The 17146-nt window shown below is 42.2% G+C and overlaps 1 protein-coding gene across 2 annotated transcripts; it reads right to left on the reverse strand.

Moving 5' to 3' along the window:
* Positions 1-1467: 1467 nt before the first annotated feature.
* Positions 1468-11902, reverse strand: vhll (von Hippel-Lindau tumor suppressor like). Of its 2 annotated transcripts, none has more exons than XM_079509389.1 (4): positions 11612-11902; positions 10556-10759; positions 9826-9966; positions 1468-2348 (listed from the first exon to the last, which is right to left on the reverse strand). In XM_079509389.1, exons 2-4 carry the CDS (start codon positions 10749-10751, stop codon positions 2188-2190), a joined length of 498 nt encoding a protein of 165 aa, XP_079365515.1. In that variant the 5' UTR covers positions 10752-10759; positions 11612-11902; the 3' UTR covers positions 1468-2187. The 2 variants fall into 2 exon arrangements, with proteins under 2 accessions (XP_079365515.1, XP_079365516.1); XM_079509390.1 differs by having other exon boundaries at positions 11608-11902.
* Between the last annotated feature and the right edge of the window lie 5244 nt (positions 11903-17146).

Raw genomic sequence — 17146 nt, forward strand, 5'->3', positions numbered from 1 at the left:
TTCGAACGTCTCTAAATGTTTTGATGAATTGCACATGGTGGACCCTCTTGTTGTCACGGTGAGTCAAAGGGTAGGACCCAAATGCAGGACAAGAGCAGGAATGTTCAAATTAAATGATTTATTAAAGCAGAATGCCATCAAGCTACAAACAAAACAGAGTAGGAGCAGCATGCAGAAAATGCCAAAAATGCAAAGGTTCTTCAAAGCACAATGCAGTAGACCAAAAGTTCAAAACATGCAAACCTTCTGAAATGCAAAAAGCAGTAGTCCAAAAAAGCAGCCTTAGAGAATAGCAAACACAGAGAACCAGGAACTCACGTACAACACAGGGGACAAGGAAGTATGTTCTGACAGTGGGAGTGTGGAAAGAGTCCAGTCTTATAGGGAGCAGGGTAATTGCCGGAGTGTTCACAGGTGTGGAAGGGGCATGGCACTGTTGGGCGAGTGGGAACAGGTGTGTGACAAGGAGTAGGAATGGTGGGAGTGGCTGAAGTGGAAATGCAGACAGGGGAAGAGTCAAACCATGACACTTGTAATGAAAATGAAATGAAATGAAATCTATATTTACCCAGGGTATCTGGGCTAAGCTCAAGAACTTGTTTCCAGCCAGGCCCTGCTCATAGAACACATTTCATCGTAGTGGTTGATGCCTTGTTCAAGGGCATTTCAGCGGTGGTAATTTTAACGTGTCGGACGGCTGATTCGAACTGGGAACCTTCCGGTATCTAGACCGCGCCGCTATCCGTTCGGCCACCGCTGTAAACAAGTGTAATGCTTAATTGGGTCGTCCACTCAGAGTTAACAGCCTTTGTATTGAGTTTGTGCTTGAAATGTACTGTAATTTTGCAAACTGTTAATAAATATTTCAATCAATCAATTGTTTAAAGAAATATTTTGTAAAGTGTGTGGAAGCTTCCTCTAGCGAGCTGAAGTTAATGTGTGGAGTCACACTGCCCTCTACTGACACCATTGGTGTACTGCTGTGCTGCACTATATATATCTATCATCTATAGAGCTGATCTATAAGTTATAATCTATAGATCTGATCTAGAGGTTATAATCATAGATAAATCAGCTGATCTAGTGAGAAAAAATCACACCCGTGTGAACTGAGTGGTGTAAGGTCTTATATAGACTGATCAACTGTGGTCTGACGTAATGTCTGACGTAATGAAATCACACCCTGACCAGTTCAACCATGCTCATTTTTTGGTACGAACAGACAGACACGTAAACTAACAAAGCCAGTTGTAGGAGTGGTTTACACCACTCAAAAAGTGTGGGCACCCCTAGAGGTTATAATCATCTATAGATCTGATCTATAAGTTATAATCATCTATAGATCTGATCTAGGTGTTATAATCATCTACATATCTGATCTAGTGAGTGAGGTTCTGCCTGGTGGATTCTCTACAAGCAGGATGAGATCTTTATGATTCATACAGTGAACAATACATCATGTACATAGAATGATATTTATTATTCATACAGTGAACAATACATCATGTACATAAAATTATATTTATTATTCATACAGTGAACAATACATCATGTACATAAAATGATATTTATGATTCATACAGTGAACAATACATGACGTATAGAATATGGTCCCAAGTGTGCCTGGCAATTATTCTGATTCTCCGAGGCCATGGAATGTAACAAGCATTCTGATAGGCCGAGGCCATGGAATGTAACATTCTAATAGGCTGATGACATATAGCTAATAAGGCACAATGAAGCAGCAGCAGGTAAAGCCCAAACCACACCAAAGAGTCAAGACGGTTTGACGTTGACTCCTTACAACCGTTTGGACCCAAGGAGTTGCATGGTGACCCTCTGGTGACCTCTGGTGACCCTTTGTTGTGGTTACAGGGCTTTAGGGCACATCATATACGTGCCAAGAGGCGTTCAGAAAGCGTCTAGCCCATTTTGACCCGAGGACAATTCTACAAATGTCTTCTAAATCCTACATAGTTTTCTGAAAAACTCCATGTTTCTATGTCAGTGGTGCTCAACCTTTTTCATGTCAAGGACCCCCAAAAATATCTGGATTTGGCTGCCGACCCCCATCTGATAATATGTTGTTCCAGGGACCCCCATCTGAAAATATGTGGTTCCAGGGACCCCCCCAGAAGCAAAGATTTGAGTTAAGTCAGTCAGGAGGTCAGGAGGTTAGATGGGGGGTCAGGAGGTTAGATGGGGGGTCAGGTCCTGTAGATCTCTCATCAGGTCAGGAGGTCGTCTCAGCTCGTGTCTCAAAGCCGTTGGAATGTCCAGAAGTCTGTAGTCCTCCTCCTTCACCAGCTCTCTGACCGCCATGAGACAGCTGTCCCTCAGGGAGTACACTGAGAGAGAGAGAGAGAGAGACAGGCAGGCAGACAGACAGACAGGCAGGCAGACAGGGAGACAGACAACATTAAATTGATTAATGCGCTCCAAATTAAACCCAATCCGACACAGGGGTCAGGCTTCGTACACACCTGTCGGACACATTGATCTGTCCGACCGACCACTGATTACATTTTTATGATTTGATGCCTCCATGTCCCACAATGCTTTGCGCGATTTGGGCGGTGCTACGATACAAGGAAATAGATGCACATATGTTCAGTGTAGTTTTCTTGACTGCAGCAGCAGCTAGCGGTAGTTTGTCGAGGACGTTTTTCACACTCAAAGTTCACTTAGAAGGTCCGGATCAAGGACCAAGGACCAAATATTGGTCCGTTTGGTGTTCACACTGGACTTTGTAAAGCGTACCAAATATGTAAACAAATGACACGTGGACATGTTAAGCGAACCAAATAGTGAAAAAAAGAAAAGGGGTCATTTTACGACGGAGGGAAAAATAACATGAGGGGGTGCGGGAAATCACTGTCTACAATTTGTGGGTGCAACCTTCAGTCACACAGAGAGAAGAGAACAGCAACATGAATCATGATTGCAGCAACAACTTGAAATTGCATTAATTCTTAATAATTATTTTATTAGCCAAATAAGACAACAGATGAACAGAGGAGCAGGTGTTTGAACAATAATGTGCTTGCTGCATACAATTCACCGGAGACGTATAGCCTACAACAAAGTATCCCCGAATCCCGATAAAAAGGACTTTTCTTCCATGTGTGCACCTTAACCTGATTCGATATAGGCCTATGTTATTTCTGCGCATCAAATCGACGGGCATTTCCATGTCATTTTATGGTTTAAACTTGAAGCCGTGCTGGTCAGTTAAGCTTCAAGTCAGAACAGCTCCGCTGCAGTTGACCTATATCACGTCTTTTGCTATAGTGATGTAATCAATTAATCATTTAGGACCACCTGTGTAGCTTATTTAACATTTGCTCCATTGGCTCTTTATGCGTGCGGCCGTGCGCTAGAGCGAGACAGGATGATTTTAAATATTTCTCTGTCTGCTCTCTCCCATAGAGCTATAAAATATATCGGGTCTCTCCCCCCACATGTGCGCGCGTCATAACTTTGCGTGGTGGCGGTGGCGCATGCTTAAAATAAACAGATCTACAAGCTTACATCGTGTACCATACCGTAAGTACCATTCGTGTCGATAACTTGTACATCTGTTATATTTGCGCATGTGAACCTCGTACGCTGCCATTACATTTCTACTCTAGGCTACTCATAGACATATATGCGTCTACTATTAAAATCAATAGTGATCCCCGTAAAAAATACATGCTTTTAGAACTAATTATTAATGCAGCCTCACAACTGCCGAGGCCCAACGGCTATTTTGGCTATCGTCCTGTATTTCTGTATATAGAATAGAACTTAGTACCAGACTCACTCACTGGAGACAGCCGTGCGCATGGACTCTCCAAGTTACGCACAGCGATAATCACCTTAGAAATACCCCCAGTATGTGATAATCACCTTAGAAATACCCCCAGTATGTGATAATCAACATACTGGGAAATCCGGAAGAGAAACTATGGGAGCGTTTGCTTTTTGTGTCAATGATGTCAATGACGGAGGCGCGCCGTGTCTGGTGGCCTTGAGCCACGTGAGGCACCACCGAGCGAGGCGCTAGCCGAGCGAGTCGCCGTGCCGAGGGTTGCGACATCCACCAGACGCGACTCAGCGCCGTCCGAGTTACGTCCCGATAGGCAGAGAATAGTATATATTAGTAGCCCCTAGTTTTTTTTTAGTTTAGTTTAGTTTAGTTTATTTCGAACCTTTCACAATACAATACATACATAATACATTATACACTTGAGTGGCTCGAAAAGGTGTAGGCTGAAGCTAAAAGCTTATAATTGCCTACCCTATTGGTTTACAGAACCAAATAAAAAAGAAATAATAATAATAATGATAATAAAGCTGACAAAACTGTCAGACAGTAAACTAAGAAAATAACATAATAATAGTAATAATAATAGTAATAATAATAATAATAATAATAATAATGAAATTAGTTCGTGCATAGAATGATAAGACTCAGACCCTCTATAGACTGCTTCTTTGTTAAATGTATACATTACTATTTAATAATTGCATTTGTATATATTTAAATTTATTTAATTATTTGGTTTTAATATTTACTATTACTTATTTCTAACTAGGATACTCTAATGTTTTATATCTATTTATTACTTTGGATTTAAACATTTGTTTGAATTTGGTGACTGATGAGCACATTTTCAGATCCTTATCCAGGCTGTTCCATAGACGCACTCCTCTTACAGATAAGCGTTTGTCTTTGGTGTTGGTTCTTGCGTTGTTTCTCTTGAATACACCAGTTCCCCTGAGTTTGTACCTGGTCTCTCGTGCTTTGAACAGCTCCTGCATGCAGGGTGGAAGAATATTGTGGTGGGCCTTGTACATTATTATAGCAGTGTTTAGATCAACTAGGTCTTCTAATTTTAGGGTTTTATTTTTAATAAAGAGTGGATTGGTTGGCTCTAGGTAGTCCGATTTATTTATTAATCTTATGGCTTTTTTTTGTAACAGAAATACAGGATTAACGTTAGTTTTATATGCACTCCCCCATACTTCCACACAGTAAGTTAGGTATGGAAGTATGAGGGAGCAGTACAGCAGATAAAGTGAACTGTGGTTGACAATGGGTTTCAATTTGTATAGTATAGCAATTGTTTTGGATATTTTTGACTTTGTGTTATCTATGTGTGGTTTCCAACAGAGTTTGTTATCTATAATGATACCCAAGAATTTGTGTTCATTGACTTGTTCGATTTCCACATTTTGGATTGTTAGTTTGACCGGTTTATCTATTTTTCTATTACAAAAGAGAATATATTTGGTTTTACTGAGATTTAGTGATAGTTTATTGGTGTCAAACCATTTTTTTAGGATTTGTAATTCTTTTTCAACTGCATGGAGGAGCTGCTCAAGATCTCTTCCTGAACTATATAGGCTGGTGTCATCAGCAAATAAAACATACTTAAGTTGGGTTAGTGCTTCACCTATATCATTTATATATAGAATAAACAGCTTGGGGCCCAATACAGAACCCTGGGGAACTCCATGTGTAATATTTAGTTGGTCTGAGTCAACACCATTCACATGCACGTACTGTTTTCTTTCATGCAAGTAGCTTTCAAGCCACATGCTAGCGACTCCCCTGACACCATACCTCTCCATTTTTTTAATAAGTATTTTATGGTCAATAGTGTCAAATGCTTTTTTTAGATCAATGAAAACCCCCACAGTATATTCCCTGTTATCAATGCCCGTTGCTATTGCTTCTACGAGTTCATTTACTGCCATCAAGGTGGACCTGTTTGACCTGAATCCATATTGGTGATTGCTCAATAGTTGGTGTTTGTCAATAAATTGGTCAAGCCTTGCAACAAATAGTTTTTCTAATATCTTTGAGAATTGGGAGAGAAGAGAGATGGGTCTGTAATTGGTAAATTGATGCTTGTCTCCAGTTTTATAGATTGGAATAACTTTAGCTGTCTTCATTTTATTAGGAAATATGCCAGTAAGGAATGATTGATTGCAGATATGTGTGAATGGTGCAACTATAGTGTGTATTATATTCTTAATTAATATCATGTCAATATTTGTGCTGTCAGTGGATTTTTTGTTTTTGAGATTCTTGACAATGTCCAATATTTCTTTTTCATCTACACTTCTGACAAAAATTGAATGTGGATTTTGTTTTACTGGTTTCAGACCATCCAGATCTCTCGTCTCTTCGATTTCATTTGCAAGGCTTGGTCCTACATTTACAAAGAATTTGTTGAATTCTTTGGCAATGTCCTTGGTATTGTTAATAGTGTTTTTGTCCTTAATCAAGTAATTTGGAAACTCATTTTTGCCCTTACCTTTTTTTATTATACCATTTAGAATGTTCCATGTTGCTTGGATGTTTCCTCTATGCTGTTCCAATTGTTTTTGATAATACATTTTTTTATTTACTCTTATGATATTTACTAATTTGTTTTTATATAACTTATATCTCTTTTCAGCTTCCTTTGTTCTAGATTTTATAAATAACTTATATAGTATATTTTTCTTTTTGCAGGCATTTTCTATTCCTTTAGTTATCCAAGGTTTCTCATTTCTATGGATGCGTGTGATTTGTGATTTTTTTAGTGGACAGTGTTCATTGTAAAGTTCAAGTGTTTTTGACACAAGGACCTCATAGGCTATATTTGGGTCATTTGTTTCATAAACTTCATTCCAGGTCTGCCTGTTTAGATCATCCTTGAGGGCAGCAAAGGCTTCAGGTGTTCTATGTCGTGTGAAGATGTAAGTATTGGTTTTGGTTTTGGTCTCCATTTTGAGGATATTATGGAAGTTGGCAAAAATAGGAAGATGATCACTCGTGTCATTTATTATTAATCCGGCTGTAATTTGGCTTTCAATTGTATTTGTGAAGATGTTATCAATTAGAGTGGCTGTGTTTGTGGTTATTCTTGTTGGTTTGGTGATAACAGGGAATAAACTGTTGCCGTACATGGTGTCGATAAAAGCAGCTATTTTCCTGTTTCCATGTGGGTTGAAAAGATCTGCATTGAAGTCACCAGTCACACAGTGCATCTTATTGTTGTTTAGTTTGCCAAATATATTGTCTATATTTTGGTTAAAAGTGTCTAGGCAGGATCCTGGTGTTCTGTACATGCAACTTACTACTATATTTCTTGATTTTTCAAGGACAATTTCCACTGTAAGACACTCAAAAATGTTTTCCATATTTATTGTCATATTCTTCACTGTGTTGCATCTAAGATCAGTGTCTACATAAAGGGCAACTCCCCCTCCTGCTTTGTTAGTCCTATTTAGTGTGAACATTTCATACCCCACTAGCTCAACGTTTTGACCATTATCTTAATTTAGCCAGGTCTCAGAGACTGCAATGACACTACATTTTTTGTATTGGGCCAGTACTTCTTTTATTTTACCTACGTTTTTGTTTAGGCTCCTACTATTAAAATGTATAATTGAAAAAGTACCTTCCATGTTGACATGTTTGTATTGTTCCTCAGAGTAGTATTCACAGTTGTTATTTATATTGTTAAAAAAGTTGTTTTCAGGGTCAATGTCATGGCCAATCTCATGGAGTTTGTGTTCAGTATGTACAAAGTTATTAAAGTTGAACTGTTCAAACCGTCTATTCTGTACCGTTATATGATCATTACACTCCTCAAAACAGTCATCTTCAACTACATTCATGAATGGGAATATGGGGTTATCTTCAGGTTCAGTCATAGGTTCGTATGAGTCTTCTTGATCAGACATGAACACAGCATAGGCTCACACTTGAGCACAGTGCAGTTTTCCCGTTCGTCATTTTGATCCAGAACAGAAAGGAAGAAAAAGAACGTGCAGTATTGAAGCCATGCGATATCCTGTATATAGTAGCAACCATAGTATTCCATTGCCCAGCCCAGAGCGAGCACACGCTGCGACCCCCCCTCCCCCCACCCCACCCCACACACGCACGCACGCACGCGCGCGCGCACGCACGCACGCACGCGAGAGAGAGAGAGCGAGAGAGAGAGAGAGAGAGAGAGAGCGCAGAGGAGAGACGAAAAAGAAAAAAGAAAAAGAAAAATAGCAAAGCATACATTTCAGTCTGATTAAGACAAAAAGTGTCTGCGGGTCCATAGGATGGGAATCGGAAAAAAATAAAACATCCGTAGCGACGGAGGTAATCTCTGCTTGCCATAGTCCTAGATCCATGCATGCAACTTTTAATCCAAATTTGCCGTTGCCGATAGCGTAGTTCAATGCATGCATATATTAATCCATTCCAAGTCAATGTCAACCAAGGCTTTAACCCTTGATTTCCGTTAGCACCAAGCATGCTGTAATAAATCCACTCCAGAAGAACAAAAAATAAGTAGCAGATGATTCCTTTTGTACAGTTATTTTCTACTGACTTAGTAATATAACGGACAACGCGGCCCACAGGGAAAACATGCCAAGCACCCTGAATTTCAGCAGTCATAGTGAAAAAGATGAAGAGAATAGTTAATGCATAAGCCATTTTCAAGTAATGGTTTCATAGCCATAAGCCATACCTGGGAAGGCTTTTATCTGTATTCGTCCAACTCGCTTCGATCTCTTACCATGATGGCCTTCTCTTCCTCGGATCCGTTCGGCTTGATCCATACCTTGCAGTTTCTTGTCCAGGTGCCTTGTATCTTTCCGTTCTTTTTCAGGATGCGAGCATCTCTTGCTATGCCCGCGTTCCTTTTCGTCAGGTGTTCGTTTAGGAACACATTAGTCCCCTCCAGCTTTTTGCGCTGCGCCAGCAATTCAACTTTCGCTTTTCGGTTTGCAAAACGTATTATAATCAGTGGTTTGGTATTGGTGTTGCCATCCCTCCGGGGGAGTACATGACATGCCGATATCAGGTTGGCCCGAACGTGCATTTCTTTTTCTTCAAAGAACTTAAGCACTTGGTTCTCCAGGGAGGCTTGTTCTGACATCGATGATGATGCGGCCTCCTCCACACCAGTGCCACCCGTGTTTTTGACAGCACGGGCGTAGGATGCGCGTTTGGTTTCGAGGCCACTGATTAGCAGGTCATCCATTCGAGAGTATTGCTCGAGATCATCAATACGGCGTTCCAAAAGCAATATATTTTTATCTTTCTCTTCCACGGCCACCTTAAGCAGCTTGATTTCCTCCATGAGCCCTGTCAGCGTTGTTAGCTGTTTAACCACCTCGCTGATTTCCGCGGACATAAAGTTAAGAGACTTCTTTATCTCTTCCAATTCATCCGCTTTCTTTGGAGGCATGATTGAGAAAGAATGTGCAAGTAGTGGTCTTACTGTTTGGGATTCAAAAACTGTCAAACAGTTGGCAACACAGTTGACGCTCAGGAGCTCCTACACACACGTCCTCCTCCGAGCTTCAGGCAGTGCTACTTCCGTGTGCGTCCCATGAGGCAATTAAATTTCCATGCGCTGACAATAGAGTTGGAAATGACACACAGCAGTCCTTGATCAGGCTATGTGCATGCGTGCAGTCCGGGTGAACACAGCCAAACACCACAATGTCTAGTATGCCAGTATGGCCATATTGGCCGTATTCCAACGTCCTGATAACGGTTGATTTTGCATATTTAATACAGTGATAACGGGTGAATCGGCTGAAGGAAGGGGTTGACACTATGGCAGGTAAATAAAATGTTGGGACATGTGGAGTTTGCTTTGGAGTTAACACGAGATATCTGTCTCTAAACAAACACCTTCGTATCCATTTTCTTGTATGTATATTATTGTGTGAGGGGTTCCTCCAGGAAGAAGAGCTACTGCTACTACTGTTACTGCTACTACTGCTACTGCTACTACTGTTACTGCTACTACTGCTACTACTACTACTACTGACCTGGTGAGGTGATGTCCACAGGGAGGTGTACTGGGTGACCGTGGTCGTTCCAGCGTAGCGTAGCTGTAGGCATGTAGACATCTCTACCGTTCACCAACAGTCTGGCTCCGTTTCGAGTCGCTCGGAACACCCATGGATGAGCTGTGGGTTAACAACAAATAATTACAAAGAATAAAAACAACAAAAAAAGTGTTTTTTTTTCTTCTTTCTAATTCTTTGATCGTCCCAAAACATTGTGTTTATTGTCATGATGTGTCACAAGTAACTCCAGTTGTCTTTGTCCGCAGCGTAAACGTCTTTAAATAAATACTTTTTGAAAAGTCTATGAGGAAAATGAACGTGGAATTCTTTTCCGGGTCTCTCGAGGGGGCGGGACTGCAACTCTCTATTCATACAGTAGTTTAGTATAAATTAAGGTGACGTATATATTATATACTCAGATGAGATAGGAGGTCATGTGTAGAATATTAGTATAAATGAAGGTGACATATATATACTCAGATAGGTGGTCATGTGTAGAATAAAACTATAGTGTAGTATAAATGAAGGTGACGTGTATATATACACTCAGATAGGTGGTCATGTGTAGAATAAAATTATAGTGTAGTATAAATGAAGGTAACGTACTCAGATAGGTGGTCATGTGTAGAATAGGAGTATAAGGTGACATATATATACTCAGATAGGTGGTCATGTGTAGAATAGGAGTATAAAGGTGACGTATATATACTCAGATAGGTGGTCATGTGTAGAACGCGTCCAGGTCCGATGTCTCCGTAAGTGACCGGACGTCCGTTAAAGTCCAGCCACCAGCTGGTGACCTCGGAGACGGTTCTGTTGAAGAAGTTCACGTGAGTCTGGAGGTCAGAGTTCACTGATCTAAGACCGGCCTCACGTCCTGAATCCTCTCCTTCCTCTTCATCCATAGTTTAGTCTGAACACACACACACACACACACGTGTACGCGCGCGCGCACACACACACACGCAAACAAGTGTAATTGATATTATAAATATAGGGAAAAATTAATGGCAGATTTTTCCCCATAAGAGAAGATGTTTATGGCTCTAGCAGTGATTCTCAACCTGTTTAATTTCAAGGACCCCCAGTTTGACATGCATTAGTCTACGGACCCCCATTTAATGGCATTTCTATCTCTGGGACCTTCAATTCATATTGTAAAATCAATGTTAATTTAACTCTGAGAGTGTACAAATATTTGGATCCATTTGTAGCCTACATTCTCAGAGTTACAGACCCATAAGGGTCCATTTGGTTCCAAACTATAATTTAGCTGGGGACCCCCTGGAACTCCCTCAAGGACCACCTGGGGGTGGTCCTTGAGACATGGTCTAGTCTATACACATCTATGCAAAATAAAAATATCAAAATAATCAAATGCACAGTTAGAAAAAAGGGAATATGTGAACCGTATGGCTATAGAAAAATAGAGGCATGAGACTTTAAGTTGTTGTTGTTTTTTTACTGGGGCAGCCGCACTTATACGGCTTATAAGTGCTTTTTGAGAGCAGCTTTGATTGTAAGAGTCTGAGACATTTCTTAATGGCTGTTGGTAGGGCGTAATGCGTTCCACATTTTTATTGTGGCATATATAGGAGCGAAATTAATTTATAACCCAAATTGTTTTAGCCGAATCTGGGTTGAACTCAAAAGTGGAGTAAAAGTACAATATTTGCCTCTGAGATATAGTATAGAAGTAAAGGTACTGGAGTTGACTTGAAAATACTCGGGTGAAGAAAATAAATACCTCAAAAGTACTACTTACACCACTGAAGAGATGCAGTCACATCAATATTGTAAATATTGTGATCCAATAATACTGACAGTATCTTTAGCACAGAGCGCTGTGTTTACACATGTTTAAATACAATAAATACTACTGTTGTCTTCTTAATAGTCTGTCTGAGGACAGTCTAATGTAGTTTAAATGCAATATATTTTACTGTCTAACGTCATATTATTATAATAATAACAATAACAAACTGTGTGAATATAAAGTATCTTCTTTGACACGTCGCTGCTGAAGCTGTTTTCTTTATTTGTATCTGTGTTGTTGCCAGATGTCGCGAGAGAAACAAGCGGTCATCGGACTGAAGTTTGAAAATGAGCAGATCTACAAGCTCACAACACGTAGAAAAGACACGCTTTACTTTATTTGACTTTTAATTAAATACACACATTGTTGTACAGAGTCAAGGCGGGGCCGCGGGGGACCCTGCTAGCCTGGTGAGTGTTTTCAGATGGGGGTCCGCGGCCAACGTATATAACGTATCCCCCCCATCCCCACCCACCCCTTTTCCCCCTCACTGTGTGTTTCTTTTCCCTTTTTACCTCCTTTATGATGAATTCCTGTTCTGTCTATTTGTACGTCTCTTATGTTTTGATGAATTGAACAAGGTGGATCCTCTTGTAAACAAGTGTAGGCTAATGCTTTATGGTGTCGTCCACTCACAGTTAACAGTCTCTGTATTGAGTTGTGCTTGAAATGTACTGTAATTCTGCAAACTGTTAATATTTCAATCAATCAATCAAACAAACAAACAAATTCAGGCCAGGGGGTCCAATCATAATGGGCAATATTTGAGAACCTAATGTTTAAACAACATTAGGAAACAATTAAGACCAAATAATCAACTTTACAAACAAGACCCTACAAAAATCTACCAATAAATATTAATTTACAAGCAACTTTACTGGAAAAACAAGCCGCTTATAATAAGCGAGACATGGCAACAGCGGTCGAGAGACGGAAGGGGGCGTGCCTTCCCCGCCCTGACGTTAAAGAGAAACAACAGCGGGGCGCCCCCTACAGTTCGGGAGGAGGAACTCAGATCAGACTTTTCCTTTTTACTTTGATTAAATTAAATACTTTATTAGTCAGCAGCAGAGGTGGAGAAAGTAGTGTGGTGTTTACTAATTAAGTAGAAGTATCGATACTGCAACAGAAATACATCCCAGTTCCAGAAGGGCTGAGAAGCTCCCTCTCACTTCATATGTGGAGTCACAGTGCCCTCTACTGGCAACACTGGTGTACTGCTGCTGCATAGAGACTTTAGCTTTATGTTTTTCATTGTATTTTTCCTATTAGTGTTTTATTTTTTATTAGATGTGCTTTTATAATTGATCCTATTATTGCTAGACCTCTGGGAAATGGAGTCTATCCTGTTTCAATGTGCTAGACCTCTGGGAAATGGAGTCTATGCTGTTTCAATGTGCTATAGACCTATGGGAAATGTAGTCTATCCTCGTTACAATGTGCTAGACCTCTGGGAAATGGAGTCTATCCCCGTTGCAATGCACTACTAGACCTCTGGGAAATGGAGTCTATCCCTGTTTCAAACTGCCTTCCAAATATATACCCAAATATGGAGTTCCACAGGGCTCTAGACTGACACCATATGGATGACATGTTGATGTTGTATGTCTTGCCCATATATGGAGCTCCGCATGGCTCCAGACACTAAAGGTGGTTGCACACTGGACGCGTTTTTCGGAAAACCCACAGAAAAACGCAGCTGAAAATCCGAAATCGCGTCCGGTGTGCAGGGACCTTAATGGACCGCTCACAGATGTAACGCCTGCTATTACGGCCACACTAACACGTTATTAGTGTGGTTAGCGTCACGCTATACCTTGTTACTTGCGCAAGCAGAGCGCGCAAGTCATGTTATCGGCCAGGTGCTACGATGGGCGTGTTTGGGGCCAGCACATGTAATGACGTCATATGCTGGCCCCAAGCTGACCGTGCAGGTGTGTTTTTTATATGTCCCATGACGTGATGAAGATATGTACCAATGTCCCTTAGAATGTACGTGATATGATGTCATACGGACATACGGAAGCTGACCGTGCAGGTATGTTTTCCGTGAATCGTGATGAATATTATGTACCAATGCCAGGGTATAATTGGTTGACGATGGTGACGTAATGATGATACGTTTCAGTGTCAAGTACATACGCATCAAACCACCTAGCCGATCACATTATACCACCAACCACTCAGAAAATACATATACATACATATAGACATGGACATATGAGCATATGACGTGATGAATATAAGTACCAATGCCCGGGTATAATTGGTTATCGATGGTGACGTAACGATGACATGTTTCAGTGTCGGGTGGACTAAAGGTAATGCCCCTATGTATACATGTATGTAATCTGACACCACTGCCATAACAGGCATAAGTAATCATTACCATACTTCAAAATACTACTTTTTCTCCTCCAAAAGCAAGGTACGTAGCAAATAGCTAAACCTAATAATTCAATATTGCAAACGTTCCTTCACAGAGAGGCTGATATTTGAAAGTTTGTAGCGGTCTACAGTACTTGCACGCTCTGCTTGCGCACTAGTAGGCCATTCCTACTTGTGTGCAACAAGCAAGTAGGCACTCAACAGAGTGCAGTTCTAGTTATTAGTGTGGTTAGCGTCATGCTACCTTGTTATTAGTGTGGTTAGCGTCATGGTACTGCATGTGGTTAGCATCATGCTACCTTGTTATTAGTGTGGTTAGCGTCATGCTACTGCGTGTGGTTAGCGTGGCGGGCGAGTTCCCAGAATTACACCTTTCTAGTTATTTGGGGTCAAGCCCAAAGGGATGAAGACCGCTGTTGTTTTTGTACAGTCTTTTCTTCTTCCGCCATGTTTCACAGTTCTGTCGTTTTCCATGAAATTCGGCAGTAAGGTAGAGGGTCATGGGAAACGGTCAGTAACTGAAGCTCACAGTCATTCGTCAAAGGAGCTCTGACCTCTGACCTTTAGTTCTCCCAATTATATGATTTTATAGATAGGATAGATAAAGTATATGATCCACACTATCCACTCCTGGGATTTCCCTAGCCTGGTTAACCACTCCCCCTTGAAATCACATGTCCATTAATTTGCGTGGAAGAGTCTGGACCCTGCTGTGTAGAGTCCTGCTAATGCATGGTTGGCTGTGTAGAGTCCTGCTAATGCAAGGTTGGCTGTGTAGAGTCCTGCTAATGCATAGTTGGCTGTGAGTCCTGCTAATGCATGGTAGACTGTGTGTAGAGTCCTGCTAATGCATGGTTGGCTGTGTAGAGTCCTGCTAATGCATGGTAGGCTGTGTAGAGTCCTGCTAATGCATGGTAGGCTGTGTAGAGTCCTGCTAATGCATGGTAGGCTGTGTAGAGTCCTGCTAATGCATGGTTGGCTGTGTGGAGTCCTGCTAATGCATGGTTGGCTGTGTAGAGTCCTGCTAATGCATGGTTGGCTGTGTAGAGTCCTGCTAATGCATGGTTGGCTGTGAGTCCTGCTAATGCATGGTAGACTGTGTAGAGTCCTACTAATGCATGGTTGGCTGTGAGTCCTGCTAATGCATGGTAGACTGTGTAGAGTCCTGCTAATGCATGGTTGGCTGTGTAGAGTCCTGCTAATGCATGGTAGGCTGTGTAGAGTCCTGCTAATGCATGGTAGGCTGTGTAGAGTCCTGCTAATGCATGGTAGGCTGTGTAGAGTTCTGCTAATGCATGGTAGGCTGTGTAGAGTCCTGCTAATGCATGGTTGGCTGTGTAGAGTCCTGCTAATGCATGGTTGGCTGTGTAGAGTCCTGCTAATGCATGGTTGGCTGTGAGTCCTGCTAATGCATGGTAGACTGTGTAGAGTCCTGCTAATGCATGGTAGGCTGTGTAGAGTCCTGCTAATGCATGGTAGGCTGTGTAGAGTCCTGCTAATGCATGGTAGGCTGTGTAGAGTCCTGCTAATGCATGGTTGGCTGTGTGGAGTCCTGCTAATGCATGGTTTGCTGTGTAGAGTCCTGCTAATGCATGGTTGGCTGTCTAGAGTGCTGCTAATGCATGGTTGGCTGTGAGTCCTGCTAATGCATGGTAGACTGTGTAGAGTCCTACTAATGCATGGTTGGCTGTGAGTCCTGCTAATGCATGGTAGACTGTGTAGAGTCCTGCTAATGCATGGTTGGCTGTGTAGAGTCCTGCTAATGCATGGTAGGCTGTGTAGAGTCCTGCTAATGCATGGTAGGCTGTGTAGAGTCCTGCTAATGCATGGTAGGCTGTGTAGAGTCCTGCTAATGCATGGTAGGCTGTGTAGAGTCCTGCTAATGCATGGTAGGCTGTGTAGAGTCCTGCTAATGCATGGTTGGCTGTGTAGAGTCCTGCTAATGCATGGTTGGCTGTGTAGAGTCCTGCTAATGCATGGTTGGCTGTGAGTCCTGCTAATGCATGGTAGGCTGTGTAGAGTCCTGCTAATGCATGGTAGGCTGTGTAGAGTCCTGCTAATGCATGGTAGGCTGTGTAGAGTCCTGCTAATGCATGGTAGGAGGTGTAGAGTCCTGCTAATGCATGGTAGGCTGTGTAGAGTCCTGCTAATGCATGGTAGGCTGTGTAGAGTCCTGCTAATGCATGGTAGGCTGTGTAGAGTCCTGCTAATGCATGGTAGGAGGTGTAGAGTCCTGCTAATGCATGGTAGGCTGTGTAGAGTCCTGCTAATGCATGGTTGGCTGTGTAGAGTCCTGCTAATGCATGGTAGGCTGTGTGAAGCCCTGCTAATGCATGGTTGGCTGTGTAGAGTCCTGCTAATGCATGGTTGGCTGTGCATGGTTGGAGGTGGGAGTACAACGTTGACAGACAACCCCTTCAGCCAATCAGTGTAACGAAAAAGTGACGTCATTGCTTTAAATTGCTTTTATAGCATGTTTTGGCCTGTCTCAGAAGAGGGCTCGTACTTCCATGCATTAAACAGACCTGAGCTCCTTTTAAGGGAATGTCTACGTCACACTACGCTACGTAGGTGAGCTGGTGTGACGTCATTTACGTCGCAAATATGTCATACGTCTGACATTATATCTTTAGCCACAGCGAAAAACACCGGCAAGAAATCTTCGTATAGAGAAGATACAGATCCTCAACCCAGTGCCATATTTTTAACCTACTCGGTGACATGCGAGGAGAAGTGTGCGCTGAAGTCATCGCAGAGCAAGCCGAACTGCAGAGGCTCGACCTGTTGCCCGGCTCACCTCCGCACCCTGCAACCCCCCATCAGCAGCCCGACCTCTCGCCCGGCTCACCTCTTCTTGACCTGGACGAGGTCAAGAAGGTACACAAAGACACCACAGACGGTGGACCGTCGGCCGACATGGACCCTCGCGACGACACGCAGCGACAGCAGCAGAAAGACTGCGAGCGACGGCTCGGCGATGGCGAGCCAATGGAGACAGACGACTGTGACACGGACGACCCACCGAGACCCCCGAGCGACCCGCCGTCCTGCGGGGAAGCGACCGCGGACGACGGGGAGCTCGACGACACCACCAGC

The sequence above is a fragment of the Electrona antarctica genome (genome assembly GCF_951216825.1).
Source record: "Electrona antarctica genome assembly, chromosome: 9".
Lineage (NCBI taxonomy): Eukaryota > Metazoa > Chordata > Actinopteri > Myctophiformes > Myctophidae > Electrona > Electrona antarctica.

Coding starts and splice junctions, on each gene's coding strand:
- vhll (XM_079509389.1), bottom strand. CDS start 10,751: ATGGATGAAGAGGAAGGAGAGGATTCAGGACGTGAGGCCGGTCTTAGA. Junction 9,967..10,555: donor ACACATGACCACCTATCTGA/GTATATATACGT, acceptor GTTAACCCACAG/CTCATCCATGGGTGTTCCGA. Junction 2,349..9,825: donor TGTGGACATCACCTCACCAG/GTCAGTAGTAGT, acceptor TCTCTCTCTCAG/TGTACTCCCTGAGGGACAGC.